A 16,700-nucleotide genomic window follows, 5' to 3' on the forward strand; every position below is an offset into this window, starting at 1 on the left:
CTCTCTCTCTCTCTCTCTCTCTCTCTCTCCCTCTCTCTCCCTCTCTCTTGCTCGCAGCTTGTTTCTTTCTGTCTCTTTTATTTTCCGTCACCGTTTTAGTGCTTGAACATATTTTTCTGTCCCCTTACCCTGCCTTTGTATTTTTTTTTTAAATATTGTACATCTGCTTGCTTGCTTGCTAACCCACCCTGTCCATAGTTATATCAGTAAAGTGTCATATCCCGGCGGACAGCTGCGCCTCTTAAATCGTCGGGTCCACATGCACTGTGACATTCACCACCACTCCTATTTCTACGGCAAGAGCTTAAAGTTGAATTTGGAGTGTAATACTCAAATAATTAAATGTGCAAGAATACACTTGGAGGAGGCCCAGTGCATTGGCATGCTCTAATGCTAATACGCATGAGACACGGGCAGAGGCGATGGCAGAATAAGCTCCCAGCACGGTAAAAAAAAAAAAAAAAGCAAAACGCACCAATGCACACATGCACACACGTAGACAGAGCACGATATTAAGCTTTTGCAGTAAATCTACATTGAATTCTTTTTGCTAAGCTCTCTTGAGCTCTTGGGTCAACTGAAGCAGAGGCAAAAATGGACAAAGGATGAGGCAGATTAATGAGGGCATTTTTTTTTTAATGGTTATTATTATATTTAAACTCTAAACGTGACCTTGCATCATGTCCTCTGCGCTTGTTGCCTCCTTTTATGGCTGAATGATTTTCTTTCTCTCCGAGCATTATATTGGCAATTCAGTCTTATAAAATGACCCAGCTCAGGATTAGCCCAGAGCTCAATTACTATTCACATTATAATGCTTTAAAACACAATAGATCAGTGCACACACACTGACAGTATTTGATAACATGGATTTGTGGATATTGTCTTGTCATCGAGTTCACAGTGCGTTATAATATGTGACCTCCTCGGAACCACAAACAAGTTTGTCAGAATCAGAATCATTTTATTAACTCATTCACTGCCAGACAGTCTCAGACCCTCTTTTACCCTAATGTTTGAAAAAATTTGAAAAAAAATATAAATACATTCCTGGGATTTAATCGCTGGACTGTGAAAAGACAAGTAAATTTGTCAATGGCAGTGGATGAGTTAACCAAATATTTTGATTGACAAAAGAGAATAGTTTCTGGTTTGTTGGTGTTATCCTCATACTAAACAGCAGGAAAGACTTGAGGTCTTCAACCGCAGTCCAGACATGTTTCTATTCAGACCCAAAGTTAAGAGAATATTTTGCATGTGAATACTAAGATGCTGGCACTGAGCCAAAAATGAGTAATAAAAAAAGAAATTGAGATTTGCCATTCATGCACATCCCCATAGTATAATGTCAGGTTCACCAGACGTTCCATATAAACAGCATAAATGAAGAGGAAAGCCACTCAATTCTTTGATACCAGTTCACAAGGAGAACGGAGAGAAAGCACAATTTCCGCTAGTCCATGGAAACATGTGAACTTGTTTTCCTTATGTGTGTGCACGTGGGTACACGCACACACATACGGAAAACAAGATTACTGTGTCCATGTATCATAATCACGCCAAAGCATTACATTGCGCCAAAGCATTACATTGCATAAACAGTTAGTCACATCAACAACTTTCTAAACGGTATCAACAAGTCTGCTGTTGGTAGATAACGTGGATTGGGGCTCCTATCTTCGTTCTGTATATATATATATATATATATATATATATATATGTATATATATATATATATATGTATATATATATATATATATATATATATATGTATATATATATATATATATATATATATATATATATATATATATATATATATATATATATATATATATATATATATACACACATATATTTATATATATATATACACACATATACCACAAACCAAGTCACTCAAACACATGTTCATTTAGCATAATCAGCAAAACTATGATTTGTGAAAACTATTTTGTAATAACTCTTTCACATAACAATGCTCTGATACTGTACTCGCATGCCCCTTGGAAGATTGGACTAATCGACTTTTATCATTTATATACACCGCTTACATTGTTTAGAATCAACATAAGATTCCTACCTGTTCAGGAAAGTCCAATCAATTATGTCGTCAAAACTTGGCATGGTATTGTGCAAAGCGCCATGACAGTCATGGAGCTGAGCAAATACCCATTGCTTCAAACGTTAAATGAGCAGTCGGCACTGCAGCCTGATTATACTGCCCAAATTGTCGCCTCAACTGCTTTAATAACTATTTTGAGTCCTTCAATTGGGCTTGTGTCAAATCACACAAATACGCCGTGCACACACATTTGCCTTAGCTATATACAGTATACAGTATATACTGCATTAAGTCACCCATTCGCACAGCCCTTAGTCGAATTCCAATTAACTGTAGGCATTAAGCCGCTTGTCATCTCTTCCTGCCTGGGATTGTACTGATGGGAGGTTGACAATGAGTGGATTTGGAGTGGATTTTATGACTCTTCATCTATGGATTCATAAACCCAGATCAGGGCATAATATTGGACACCTCACGTAAATCTGCGTAAATCATATCAAGGGAAATTTAATTCTCCCCTATAGTGCAGAAATGTAAGCATGATGAGTTAGGCACTTTGTCTTTTTGTACAGCGGTTCTAGCCAGACAATTTGACTGTTTCTTTTTACCTGTAATGAACTTTGACAGATTTCCATGAATTCTGCATGAGAACTAAAGGTTTCCCACCCTTGTTATTTATATTCCTCACAGTCACTATTTCTGTTGTCTGTTTTTCAGGGAATAAAAAAAATCATATAATACCTGTTTTGGCATCATGAGCTAGGCTCTCTTTCCATTGCCCAGTGTCTTAAATTAGCTTTTCCTCTTGGGTTTTCCAAGTGGGTGTAGAAATGGTGGGCTGCTGAAGGGATCTGGCAAAGCTTATGATGAGATAATCTGCACCTGTTCCTCTGGGCCACAGCTAAAACAGGCCACAGCAGCAAACCACTTCCCTTAACAATTGCACAAACATACACAAAAACAAAACGACAATTACTTCCTTGATCAAATTAAGTGTTTTAGCAGCTGAAAGTTCACTACAGTGTCTTTTTATAGTAAAAGTAAGACCAATGGTTGACTTGTAGCATACCCCGCCTCTCGCCCAAAGTCAGCTGTGATGGGCTCTGGCTGATCTGTGACCCCAGTGAGAGTAAAAAACAAAACCAAAAAAACAAGGATAGATATTGTCCAGTATACCAAATTTACCTTTTGCAATTGTGGCCAGAAAGTTCAACCTGGGTTTCATCAGATCACTGGTCACTTTTTCCAGTCCATCTGTAGTTATTGTTCACAGTCTTCTACTTACTGTTCGAGAAATATGTTCACATTGCACGATGTTTTAATGACAAGGAAACACGTGTAGGCAGGAGGAGGAGTTAAACAATGTCAAACTGTGCAACTCACTCTGAAACTGGATCATATTTTCAGGTAGACCATCCATTCCATCCTATCTGGATAGTGTTTATCCTGTTCACAGTTGTGGATAGAATGGAGTCTTTCCAATCTGGGTTCAGGTGAAAGCCAGACTGCACCTTGGACTGATCACCAGTCAATAACAGCGCATGTGTAGAGACTAGGACTGGGCAATTAAACAAAATTGTAATCATAATTACGATTTTGGCTTTCTCTAAATCTTAAAAACATTATGATAGAAGAAAAACGATTAATGTGCCGAACAGTGCAGTGTGTGTGCAAGTTCCTGACGTTGTGAATGTACTCTGAATGCTCCATTACTTGCGCAGTAAACATGTGACATGTATGTTATTCTGCCTATATTTTAATGACACCCCAGTTGGAGTTGACTGTAAAAATAAACAGAGAAGAAAAACACACAGATTGTACATTTAAATACAAGACATGCTTGGTTTTGAAAACATCACCATTGCTAATGCTAAATGATGTAAAACCCTATTGACATGCTAATGAGAAATTAATTAGCATCAACTTTCAGGAGTAAAGTTGAGTTCACACAAACGCTGTCGAAACACATCCATAAATGTAACATAACAATACTCAAAGGCACATATTGTTCCCGGTCTGTGAGAAACAAATTATATTAATAGAGCTCAACCCCAACTTTCTTCTACTCTTATTTCATTATAAGTGTGTATGCATGCATGGCACCATGATGCCCCTAAAAGGCCAATGCACACAGGAACAGCCGGTATTTATTTTTATCTTATTTGTTTTTTATTCTCTTATTTTAGTTTATACATCCATTAGGGATACCGCTTATCCTCACAAGGGTCGCAGGGCGTGCTAGAGCCTATCCCAGCTGTCGTCGGGCAGCCATTGGTTGCCAGCCAATCCTAGGGCACACAAAGACAAACATCCACACCCACAATCACACCTAGGGGCAATTTAGAGAGTCCAATCAACTTACCATGCATGTTTTTGGAATGTGGGAAGAAACCGGAGTACCCGGAGAAAACCCACGCGGGCACGGGGAGAACATGCAAACTCCACACAGGGAGGCCGGAGCCGGGATCGAACCCACGACCTCTGAACTGTGAGGCGGATGTGCTAACCAGTCGCCCACCGTGCCACCCTATTTTAGTTTAGTATTGTTTTACTTTGGTACTAATTTATTTTCTTTTTTTTTTCTTTCAAGTTATATTTAAAGTTAAGTTTTCAAGGATTCAATAATTTTTTGTTGTCACATCAACACACTTCCACATGATATGGCAAAAAATACAATACCGATGTGCCACGTTAGCCCAGTAAGTCCCAAGACTTGTCAAAATAAAAATAGAACAACAAAATAGAATAAATTCATTAAGAGATAAGGGAGGTGCTTCTTCACAGATTGAGTATGTGCAAAGATGCAATTCAGCAAAGGTGTGGATGCCGCAGAATGTGAGGCTTGAATTTCACCGGATATTTACAAGGTCTTTTTATACTTGACAAAAAGAATAGAGTGTTCAAGAATAAGGTGTTCAACATGCGGAATGAATGGGCGTGAGGCTATGATGGTTGTTTTGCATGGTTGAGTTTGGTACTTGAATAAGCTAGGCTACTAAGCTTTGACATCAACGAATAATACGATTTATTAATCGCGATTTCAATATGTTTTTCAGCCGTCGGCATCCAAATGAAACTCGAATTCTTTCAGAGGAAATTCTGGACAGCCAGCAGACAGGTACACAATGACACATTCATACAGTATCACATACACATGAATGAGGTATAAGGATATAGAAAAAAATGGAGTAAATCTGCAATAAATATTATATTGGAAACATTATTTCGAAGTTCAATTTGATACAAACGTAATTTTCAGCAGGGTGGCATGGGTACACAATATTTTGGGGGAATTGTACATCTCTAAGTCAATTACCAGTGAGGGGAAAAAAACAAGTTAAGGTGTACAAAGTAGAGCATATGATTCTCTTGTTATTACTTCAGGCAATAGTTGTGAACGTTTACTAAATGTGTTTTTCATTTGACTTTCAAGACTTATTTTCCAAGGGTCATAAATCGGTTGATTACATGTATTCCTTTTAAAGCACGAGTTCACAAGATAATAAAGGGTAGCACCTGGCAAGTTTATGTTTGTAGCCTTCCCTAATATTGCACTGCACACACTTTGCTCTCTCTCTCTCTCAGTGTGCGGCCCTCGATGGGAAATGCTCCATAAGTTGTGACGATGAGGTTTGTTCCTTCCTTACTTTCTTACACATCAATTTGAACCTGAATGTGATGCTTTTTCTTGATTTCAACAGAACATTAAATGCTACCTGATTGACAACAACGGATTCATTCTGGTGGCAGAGGACTATACGCTGGTTAGACACACATACTTATTATATGGGGCCAGTAAAGTCTCACACAAGTGAATACAAAAATGGAAAGATATTCTTGATGATGAGCAAGCTAACGTGATTATGATCTGTATGTGGCAGACAAGTTGGTTCAGATGTGCCAGACTCAATCCGCATTCCACTTAATTAGCTTAAAAAGCCAAATAAACAAATGAGTATTATTGCACTTTAGAGTCCAGTATTTATAAAGACACAAACTTTCACAGTAAACAGGACAAATGTGAAATGTCCGTGGCATTTTGTAATGTGGCTGTTCCCCCGTTTTAGCGTATTAACGAAGCTCATCTAGACTCGAGCGCCCTCTTTTTTTAAAGTTAGTGAAACATCATTAAAAAAAACCCAATCCAAGTTATTTGGAATGCAGGCATCAAGATTAAAGTATATATAACAACAATTCTACAAACTCGATATATAATATCCATTTGAAGCATTCATTTTAGGAATGAGTGCCACATATAGGAATATTTTTACTTTAGACCTGTCAATACTGCCCCCAAGTGGTTTAGATAATAATGATGATTGCAATGTACGGGTACATTTTAATTAAAATATACACTTTATTCTTATATAATAGCTTTTTTTGCTTGCTAGATAATTGCTGATTGATTGAAATAAATCAACTCAGTAAATGTAGCCTTCGTAGCTGCTTTCTACGTGACTGTCTTTCCTTTCAGACGGGGAACTTTTTTGGAGAAGCCGAAGGGGCTGTAATGAGTAAGCTCCTGCAGATGGGCTCTTTCAAGAGGTAAATCTCATTTTGCGTGAGTGTACCAGTACAACGTGTGCATGTGTGCGTGAGTGTGGGTTAGCAAATCCACACATAATATCATGGCGCACAGACGAGCCACGGAATGAGAGCATGTCTCCAATGGCGCTGACAGCTCTTAACTTGGCCAATCATGTTGAGCTATTAAGTGCCGAACTCCGACCCTTTGCGAAGCGTTCTTCATTTCGGGATTACCGCAAATCTTTTGCTGAAATGACGGAGAAACTGGAAATCACAGACACACATAGAATTTGCACACATTCGTGGGTTCAAAGCTTGTTGAAGAGCTGCTGTTGTTGTGTGGTTCTTTAGTTTGGGAAAAAAATATCCCACATACGGTATAGTCTTGATATGACTAATATTGCTGTGCAAATAATACTCATTCAGGGACTCAAGGGTCCAGCAAATTATTTACAAGTGCATTTCAGTATTTTGTTCAGAGTCCTGCATTAGAGAATATACGGGCGACATCATTTCAATTGTTATAAGGGATGAATCCCAAGTGCTGAGAGTTGTCAAAGAGACCCATGAGAGCTTTCAGAGAATCTTCAGGGTTGGATGATGAGGATTAGTTTGAAATTGAGCATGACGTGATGCGCAAATGATATTGCTTGTAGATCGTAACACTAATGAAAGTAGTGCCGTTAACCCTTTCCGACCGTCACCAGCTGTGCGGAATCAATGCGCCAATGTCAACAGTTTTCATTTGGATTAATCCTCAGTTTTAGCTAAATACAAGTCGGGATCAACTAAGGTTTTGTTGTCAGCCCACTTTGAGGATTAAACGTGACGATCATTTCCTAATGCGAGCAGTCAAAAGGCAAACTGATGCGAATCTTCAAAGATTGCAGGCAAAATAACATGTATGATGTATTACTCGTATGTATCGCGTTTGGACATTAGTACAGGTTTCCTGCTTACAACATAATGGGACCTGGCTTAGTGCTAATTGGTTCCTGGTGGTGCGTAGCAGCTGTGTCATCGGTCGTGTGACTGAGGTTTTCATCTGACCCGAGGCTGTGGATTAACCTGGTCCCCCCAGACAAACGGAATGGTTTTGTCAAATATACCCGTAGATGAAAAGTGTTGAACTGCAAAGATGTTGTACAGCCATATAATGAGCAGTTTTCTATGCACAACACAGGCAGCCAGGACCCAGAAGGTTTTATACATCTCACATCATGCCAGCAAGTACAACTAGCAACGTGGTTCCTCACTTTTTCCATATGATTTGCATACCATGTCGAAAGCTGGATAAGCCGGCTCTCAAATGGCTCTTTTCAAACCAGTTTTAAGTTGTACTTTTTCCAAGGTAATGGCACAAACCTTGACAAATATGCTTAGTTGATGTTGATGCTGATGTAAATGTGATGTGAACATAACATATTTGTGTTTATATTGATTGTGTTTTAAATTACATAGCTGTGGATAAAAAAAAAAAAAGTCTACACACCCCTGTTCAAATGTCAAAGGTTTTGTGATAAATTGTCTCAGAACTTTTTACACCAACAATGTGACTGATAAACTGTATAATTTAAATAAGGCACATATGTAAATAATTTTAAAAAACAGTTAAATCTTTTAGAGAGGGGAGGTTAAAATGACCAAGTTAATGGGGTTTCACAAGTGTGCACACCCTTTTATAACTGGGGGTGTGATTGTGTTCAAAATTACCCAATCAAATTCAAACTCATGTTAAATTGGAGTCAACACACAATTGTCACCATTTAAGGTGCCTCTGATTAACCCCAGATAAAGTTCAACTGTTCACTTGTGCAACCACATGATCTCAGTTGTTCATTTGTACTTCTCCTCTCTAAAATAGGTCAATGCTTTTTGTGTCCAAATGAGTTTTTCAGGTTATAGGTCACATTAATTGTGGAAAAAGTTCTCTATCTTGAGCTCATTGTTTTTAACTTGAAAAACCTGACATTGTAAAGGGTGTGGAGACTTTTTATATCCACTGCAGAAAAAAACGTTCAGATACATACAATTAGAAACATCAATACTTGACCTGTCATCTTGGATCTTACCAAAATATAAAATATCCCCAAATTGTCGACACACACTGTCCTGTATGATGTTTGAAGGTAATGCAAGGGTTTCTCCCTTTGCTTTTCTGACATCCATCCAAAAAGCACATTTTCATAGTAAAAATACATCATCGCAATCTTTGAATAATGACTTTATTTAATACAATACAATACAACTTTATTTATAAAGCACATTTCACCACAGCTACAGCTGTAACAAAGCTCTTTGCATACAACAACAAAATAGCAATAATATAACAAGTGAAAGCAATACATTAATAACTCATTCACTGTCAGACATTTTCAGACCCTCTTTTACCCTAATGTTTGAAATAATTTGAAAAAATATATAAATAAATTCCTGGGATTGAATGGTTGGACTCTGAAAAGACAAATACATTTGTCAATGGCAGTGAATGAGTTAACATGACAAAATGAGTCTGTGATATAATGTATTTAATCGACTGTATTGTCCTCATATAAGCATTTATTATGAAACATGACATTCAGGGATTTCGTCTGTCTACACAGGGTGACTCTTTATGACTACCAGGCTCTGTGTTGGGTGTTTTCAGAGAGCAGTGACAGTGGACACACACTGTTGGATGTAAGTTTTGTACCAGTCAACCTATTTTTACAATCTTTGGATTAAACTAGATCAAGAATTATTATTATTGTTATTTGTTCTGGTAAGGGAACATATTGTATTTGTTCTTTTCTCTCCTTCAGCCTTACTTTGCCTTCCTCTCAGCCGGGAAGTGGCTCCTTACGGAGCTTGTCATGTAAGACTTGTGATGTGGGAGTGTGATGTTTGGTTGTGATAGAAATACTCTTAAAGTTGTCTTTTGTTGAAGGATTCATTCACGTCGATGTCTTTTTGTTATCATCTGTGTATTTATTTGTGAGCTTCCACTCACGCATGTTGATGTGGTCACCAGTCATGCCTGCCTGGTGTTTCCTGAATAGCCAGTTCACGCCTATCATGCCACACTGTGGCGGCAGAATGTTCTTGGGTGGTCTGTTGTCACCGCAGTGCATCATGGCAATCGTGAGCAGTCTGTGTGAATATGATACTTTGTCGATGTTTTCTTTGAAATAGGGCTAGGGTTAGAGTAAGGGTTGCACTTTAAACTTTATTGGAAGATGGTAAATAATAGCAGGAATGTTGACTATAAAACCATTTGGACTGAAGACTGAAGTTCATTCTGTGACTGTTTGTGTTGAATTATATACCTCATGTAAAGTTACGGTCTCTGTTCTTTTGATGTAATGATAGATTTTTGGTTGAGTTCAACCTGTACAGCTGGTGGCAGTCTGACCTCACTGCAAAAGGTAAGTGCACGCACGCACGCACGAGAAGTTATTTTCACTTTATTTATTCCTGTTATTTGTAATGGAAAAAGACCCTGTAACTGATTCTGAAAATGAGCTAAAAACAGTATATCACTCACATTCATTTTTTAAAATATTGATTAATTTAATGTGTAATTTAAATTTCTATTTTCTTGTTTTTTAAAACACAAACTTAAAGTTGCAACAGTGTTTGGTTGAATCTCAAGGTTGTGGGTTTGTTCAACCCTTGAGTGTCTTTTTTTCAGTAATTTAATACTACGCAAGTAAAATTTATTCAGAAACTCTTCGTAAAATGTACTTTTAATGTTTTATTGAAAAAAACACGTTACAAGTTTTTTTCAAGTAATATCACACCACATTTTTTCAGTGTATTCTATTCTGTTACAGTATGATTAAAGACTTAAAAGGAAAGAAACCCTTTTATTTTGATCATAGCAGAATGATTATATTAAACAGATTTTAACCAGCATAAAAAAATCACAAGAATGCACTTTACAGTTTAACAAGTGTACTTAAAGAAATCGTGTTGGCATGTAGGCAAAACATTATTTTTAATTTAACTGTACTTCTGCTTAATGTCTTAAATGAAAATTAAAAAAAAAGAGAGGGAGAGGAATCAGGGTCTCTACTATATAAGGATTTTTTATTTAAATACACATTGTTCTTTCCAATTAGGCATTAATGACAACCATTTTCCATCTGGAAAGGCCTATCCACAGACCAAAATGTAAACTGATCCATAAACTGTTAGAACAAAAGTGAGTGAAAGAAGACCAGAACTGTATTTGACTTCATACGTCAGCTTGACCGCGGAAAAACAGAACAGAAGAGGCATGAATCCAAAAAGCAAAAATAAAAGCGGCAAAAACATGAGATTGCCGCAAGCGACATGAGCCCTGGTGTGGATCTGTCAGCACACACATTTGTTTTTATTTGTATGTCCAAAAAGAATTGCATATATGTGATGTACAGAACTGCAATATGTTGGAACTTGTGGTAAGCAATGTCCACTATGGAATGTATTTAACAGTTTTTTTTTTATATATGTTTTTTTGTTCTTTCTTGGCTTCAATTTTCTTCCCATGCACACACTTTTGATCTGATTATTTCAACATTTGAAACATTGTGAAGCCTGATACTTTGTGGCCTAGTCGATGCTGAACGGCTGTCTGGGACTAAAGCGTAGTTATGATGAACGCTAATATTTTGTGTTTGGATGAGAAATAGAAGGGAGAAAGTCAATGCTTTCCTCACATGCGCTTATCGTGAATTAAAGGAAGCTGAGCGCTGCTTCTTACCAAACAGTCGGGACAATTTCACAGCTGGCTGCCCTCAGGTCTTAGGACCGCTCTCTCCAGCTTTTTACAATGCATACATGGGCCTGTGACACCCAGATGGCACGCACCAATTTAGCCGCCTGTAAACCAGACAGAAACACAGACCAAACTGAACTAATCCCACACGTTAATACACGCAGGCTTTTGTACACACATGCACACATTAACGGCCAGTAATTAAACAACCCCATTCAAATTACAGACGTAATCCACCTTCCCTTGAAGTCTTGCTTGGGAAAATGTGTTGAGAGCTTATGAAAGGATACCACTTATGTTCAAATGTTTATTTGTGACATGCAAAGTAGGATTAGCTCGTGCTTTGATAAGGCTGCCTTGAAACATTGAGCCGGATAGAACGTTTGAGCATTTTTTTCACACTGTAGTTCACGTTCAGACCACTGGGTGGCAGGAGAGTTCAACATCAGCCTCCTAGCTTGGGCTCACGTTGACCTTAACAGCTCTGCTTCACAAAAGCTGTTTTCTCTGAAGCGTGTATATTTACTAGGATGTGGTGTGTCCAACTGTTTGCTCGCATTCTATTTGCACAACTATTTTGGCAGTTCAGGTTCCAGGAACTCCTCACAAACTGCTTGACTTCTTTCTCCATTCCTCGTCATTTTCCTCTCTTTTTTTTCTTCCCCTCTTGTTCAGCTCAGAGGATGGGCCGAGCCATGCAGGTACCATGTGACACCGAGTACCCGGCCTTTGTGTCGGAGAGAACCATCAAAGAAAACACAGCCAACATTGACTGCGACGGTTGTATCAAGTATGTGTGACATGACTCCCCCACCCCCCAAAAAAATCATTATTTATGAATTGTAAATACATCTTTGTCCATCTGCAGCATAAAGTTTTGCAATACTCCGTTGATATCAGGATATCAGGCCTCCGAGAGCTTATTAAAACAAGCTCCGGCATCTATGAAGACATTTCTAATACAAATATATGATCCGGATTAGTCATTTGTCTGGTAACACGTGCTTGCAGTTTGATATGCGAAGCATTTTGAGAGGGTAAAAGAGAGGTGAAAAAAGGGCTTCCTTTTAAAAATGGGAAAATGAGTGTGGTCCCCATTAACAATTTGCGCTTTTCTGTCAGGCAATTGTGGGGTGTTCTCCGGAACTCTCCAATGGGGCCTTCATTGCTCCCAGCTGTGGAACTGCCAGGCAAATATGTGTGTGTGCAGTCCTCATGCATCTCTTTACACAACCTCACTGCAGGGATGCATACTTCAAAAAACAACTCTGTTTTGATTGACACTGTCCGCTTGTTTGTTTTAAACAATGTTATGTTTATTGTGATTTTTTTAGAAGTCTAGTTGAACTTTGAAGTGTCGGGTAACTGCGTTATGCATGTTGAAGTGGGCAAGTGGTCTTGTCAAAAACAAAACAATACGGTTTCTGTAGCTTGTGGCATCATTTTTGCTCTTCTAGTGTAAAGTAGCAAAGTTGATTTCAGTACCACAAACACATTTTGCTGGTGTGCAAGAAAAAAACCGTCTTTGTTATTATTTCATGGTAATGTTTCAAGTGTTTGAACCACCCAAAGAATCACACTCAGAAAAACCTCACTGAATTAATATGTGTTGAACCGCATACAGTAATAATGATCATATTTCTCAGCGACGATGACAGATGAAAAACCGCACATGCATTTATGGAAAATTGGAATTGGAAAATATGAACCCACACACTCATTAAGCCAAAAATGAGCAAATAAGGTGCATGACATTTTGTTTGGTCCACAGCAAAGCGTGCAAGCTTCGTCAAATCCAGTGCAACTTTCGCTCTCGTTATCTTAGCCGTTAACTTGAAATGTTGCTCGGTGTGACATCCAATGCTATTTTGATCACATCCCAAGTGTGTTAGACGATGTGTGTCTTTCCCCACAAGATTGACACTACCCGTGCGCATGTGTGTGCGTGTTGCCGTGGGTACAGTATGTTCAAGGCCGTCGGGCGTGCAGTCAGCCAATGTTTTCCTCCGAGAGCTGCAGAATAAACATCGGCATGTCCCGTTCACTATGAGCGGGACAGTCTTGGCCTGTGTGCTGCTTTGGTCTGTCATGGTGCGATGACTGTTTTAAAGTGTGGTGCAACGCCGCAACTGAAGGCTGTTTGCGGTTGGTTGAAATGGCCATGCTATTAAATTAAGACAATATTCCTGTAGTCATGAGGTCATTTTTTGTTCCTAGTTGCTAGTTCCATTCAATTCCATTTTATTTAGGCGCTGAAACAATAAAGGTAACATCAAGACACTTTTTTAAGTATCTATAGAGGTTTTGGTAGGTAGCCTTCTGGGAAGGATATCTGACTCAACATTTGAGAGCCAAAGACAGACAAGATAGACGATGAAGATAACTGTGGGAACAATGCAGATAGTAAAATCAGTAGGAGTGCGATCTCAGAGCTGTCAGTACACCTGCACAATGTAATGTGACCAAGGACAAGAGCTGTATCAAAAATGCACTTTTGCAAAAATAATATTTCTGCAACATATGAAAGAGTACATATGAGGTGGTGCACTTTGAATGCTCAAACACAAGAGTATTTTTAAAGTCGAAACATATTTTTTTCAAGCATATGTTCTATGCAGGCCCACTAGGTGAAACAAGGCATTCTGGTAAATATTGCATTTGTGGATTAACAGTTAATCCATAGCCATCTCAGCCATTTTGTCACTTCTGTTGACTGAAAATGACATCACAGTTGCTCAGGGCTCAGGAAACGACCAATCACAGCTCGCGTGTTTTCTGAAGCTGAGCCATGATTGGTTGTTACATGAGCCCAGAGCAACTTCGATGTCGTTTCCAGACAGAAGTGAGAAAATGGCCGCCCCCGGAGAAGGCTAAAAACGGTGGATTAACTCTTATTCCACAAACACAAAATTAAAGCGAATTCCGTGTTTCAACTAGTGGGCCTGCACCGAACATATTCATGAAAAAAATATGATTGGGTTGACTTCTCATTTAAAGCTTCTTTTATTTATGAGTGCCTCTCATTGTCTCTGATGAAACTGTCTCTGCGACTTCAGTAAATCAAGTAGCAGGAGAAAACGAAGGGAGGGAGTGAGGTAAGAGATAAAGAAAAAAGAGAAGATGACATAAAGAAGAGATCATCCGTCTGGCTGCACTTCTTCATAAGGTTTACCATGAACTGTTGGCCGAGGTGCTGAGGCGAGTCAGCCAGTCAGGCAAAAGGGAGCCATGAAGCTATGAACAAGGATTCATTCCCCATTTGTCTGGTTCAGCATGGTTTATGTTAGGCAGCACTTCATTGAAGCACACCTTGGATCGAGTAGAAGAGAAAAGTAGAAGAGAACAGATTGAGGATGATGATGTGTGCTCCTGTCTCTGTGCGTTGATTGACAGATGGCAGTGAGTTTTGATGCACATCCAGTCGAGTCTCTCTTCCGCGCCAGAGGAGATTTCGAGCGCAAAGCCGTAGACATATATTTCATCCCCGTGAACCTGCTCTAGCAACCCGACTCTCAATTGTACAATCGTCAAATGTATTTTTCTGATGGTTTTGTCTCTGGCTGCGATTGTCAGGTCCTTTGTAATCCAGCAGATCCCCAGCAGTAATCTCTTCATGGTGGTGGTGGGTAATACGTGTGATTGCAGCATGTTTGAGCCAATCACCATGGATCCTGTGGAAATCATGTATATCCTTTACCAAGAAAAGCCTGGACTGTAAGCACTGAGTCACATGCATGAGATGAAATGGTACTGACCTTGAGGGTTTGCATATATAACACAAAAAATATATATATTATTGAAAAAGTTGTGTGTTTATTCAGCAAGCATGAAGAATAAACAAGGAGCTTTAAAGCGGAAGTCAAGAATATTTTTTTTTTCAAGTATATGTTCCTAGCAGGCCCACTAGTTGAAAAAAGGCATTTCTGGTAAATATTGCGTTTGTGGAATAAGTGTTAATCCACTCATTTTAGCCATCTCCGGGGGCGGCCATTTTGTCTTCTGTCGACTGAAAATGACATCACAACTGCTCACAACGACCAATAACGGCTCTGATTCAGAAAACAGGTCAGCCGTGATTGAGCCATAGATGGCTAAAAAGGAGTGCATTTTGCTGCTTAATTTATATTCCACAAGCGCAAAATTAATCAGAATGCCGTGTTTCAACTAGTGAGCCTGCTGGGAACATTTTCTTGAAAAAAATGTTTGGGTTGACTTCCGCTTTAAATGTCCATTTTTCAGAGAAATGTAAAGAAAAAAAGCGTTGTTAATCTTTACAACCATATCAGCTTTACAAAGTTTGACTACTTGAAATATGTAATAATTTTTGATGCATAAAAAAAATGTCTATCATTCCGTGGAGGGCTTTTGTTACTATGGACATTGTGCATTCACATTTTGCATTTATTGCCAGGAAAATTGCAAAAATCGAGGATGTCCCAAAAGTCCCTACGTACTTCCATTTTTCCATTTATTTTCTGTATCAATTTTGCAGTTGTTGCAAAATCTCCGCGTGGTCCCGACAATTCAATGCCAGCTTGACAACTTTATGGCTGTCACACTGCTTGAACACATAGTACAATTTTCAGTATCCACGGCAAGTTTCTCAAAACAGGATCTGTTTTTGGCAAACAACGCAGTGCTGGGAAAATGAAGGTTCATGAAGCACTTGCAATGTTTTTTAACTCCTCTAGATGGGATAGTACTATGGAAATGTTTTAAATTTCCACGGCAAATTTAAACCAAGATGGCCATCGAGAGGAGTCAAAAATGATCACAAGCGCGTCATTTGTCCATCACTATCTGCTACTACCCCCAGCATCCACAAAAGATTGATTCAGAGAGTGATTTACTGACTTCATGCTGTTGAGTAAAATAATCCTAATAATCTTAAGGCCTTTGAACAAACTGAAGTCAATATAACTGAAGCTTTATTGGTCTCGGTAGCATGCAAAATGCTCAACAGTGCCCCCTGTTGTACTGTACAACATCACATCCTAACACAAACTAGTACTGTACATGTGAAATAAAGATCACCACAAATTGCAATATTATTTAAAAGCAAATATACTGTTTCAGGTGCTACACATTCGCTGAATTAAGTTTTGGTGGATGCTGAGTTCCGCTGTAGACCCCTGGATAGACTTCTTCTGGCTTTTGCGAATGCCTGCGCTAGGAGTTCTGTCTTTTCATCAGTGGCGGTAGTAGCAGGCCTGTCAAAAACAGATTCGGTTTCGAGAAACTTGCCTTGGATAGCGTAAATTGTACTGCATGTTAAACCAGTGTGACAGCTGTAAAGCGTCTCAAATTGGTGCTGAACTGAAGTCGGGGACAAAAAACCTCGTTGCCAGGCGGCAGTTTTGAAAAACCGCT

At 38.8% G+C, this 16,700-nt stretch overlaps 1 protein-coding gene across 3 annotated transcripts in view; it reads left to right on the plus strand.

Annotated features, from left to right (window-relative positions):
• Positions 1-16,700, plus strand: part of LOC147152963 (voltage-dependent calcium channel subunit alpha-2/delta-3-like) — a 117,034-nt gene that overhangs the window by 98,039 nt on the left and 2,295 nt on the right. For 2 of the 3 annotated variants that reach the window (XM_086052215.1, XM_086052289.1), the window contains 9 exons: positions 5,122-5,183; positions 5,651-5,695; positions 5,767-5,829; positions 6,540-6,610; positions 9,196-9,271; positions 9,394-9,446; positions 9,941-9,996; positions 12,006-12,120; positions 14,904-15,021. In XM_086052215.1, coding sequence (XP_085908341.1) covers positions 5,122-5,183; positions 5,651-5,695; positions 5,767-5,829; positions 6,540-6,610; positions 9,196-9,271; positions 9,394-9,446; positions 9,941-9,996; positions 12,006-12,120; positions 14,904-15,021 — 659 coding nt within the window. Of the gene's footprint in view, positions 1-5,121; positions 5,184-5,650; positions 5,696-5,766; positions 5,830-6,539; positions 6,611-9,195; positions 9,272-9,393; positions 9,447-9,940; positions 9,997-12,005; positions 12,121-14,903; positions 15,022-16,700 lie in introns of those variants that run through there. The other variant, XM_086052373.1, reaches the window with a different exon arrangement.

The sequence above is a fragment of the Filicampus tigris genome, chromosome 1 (genome assembly GCF_054856515.1).
Source record: "Filicampus tigris isolate MCC_2025a chromosome 1, RoL_Ftig_1.0, whole genome shotgun sequence".
Taxonomy (NCBI): domain Eukaryota; kingdom Metazoa; phylum Chordata; class Actinopteri; order Syngnathiformes; family Syngnathidae; genus Filicampus; species Filicampus tigris.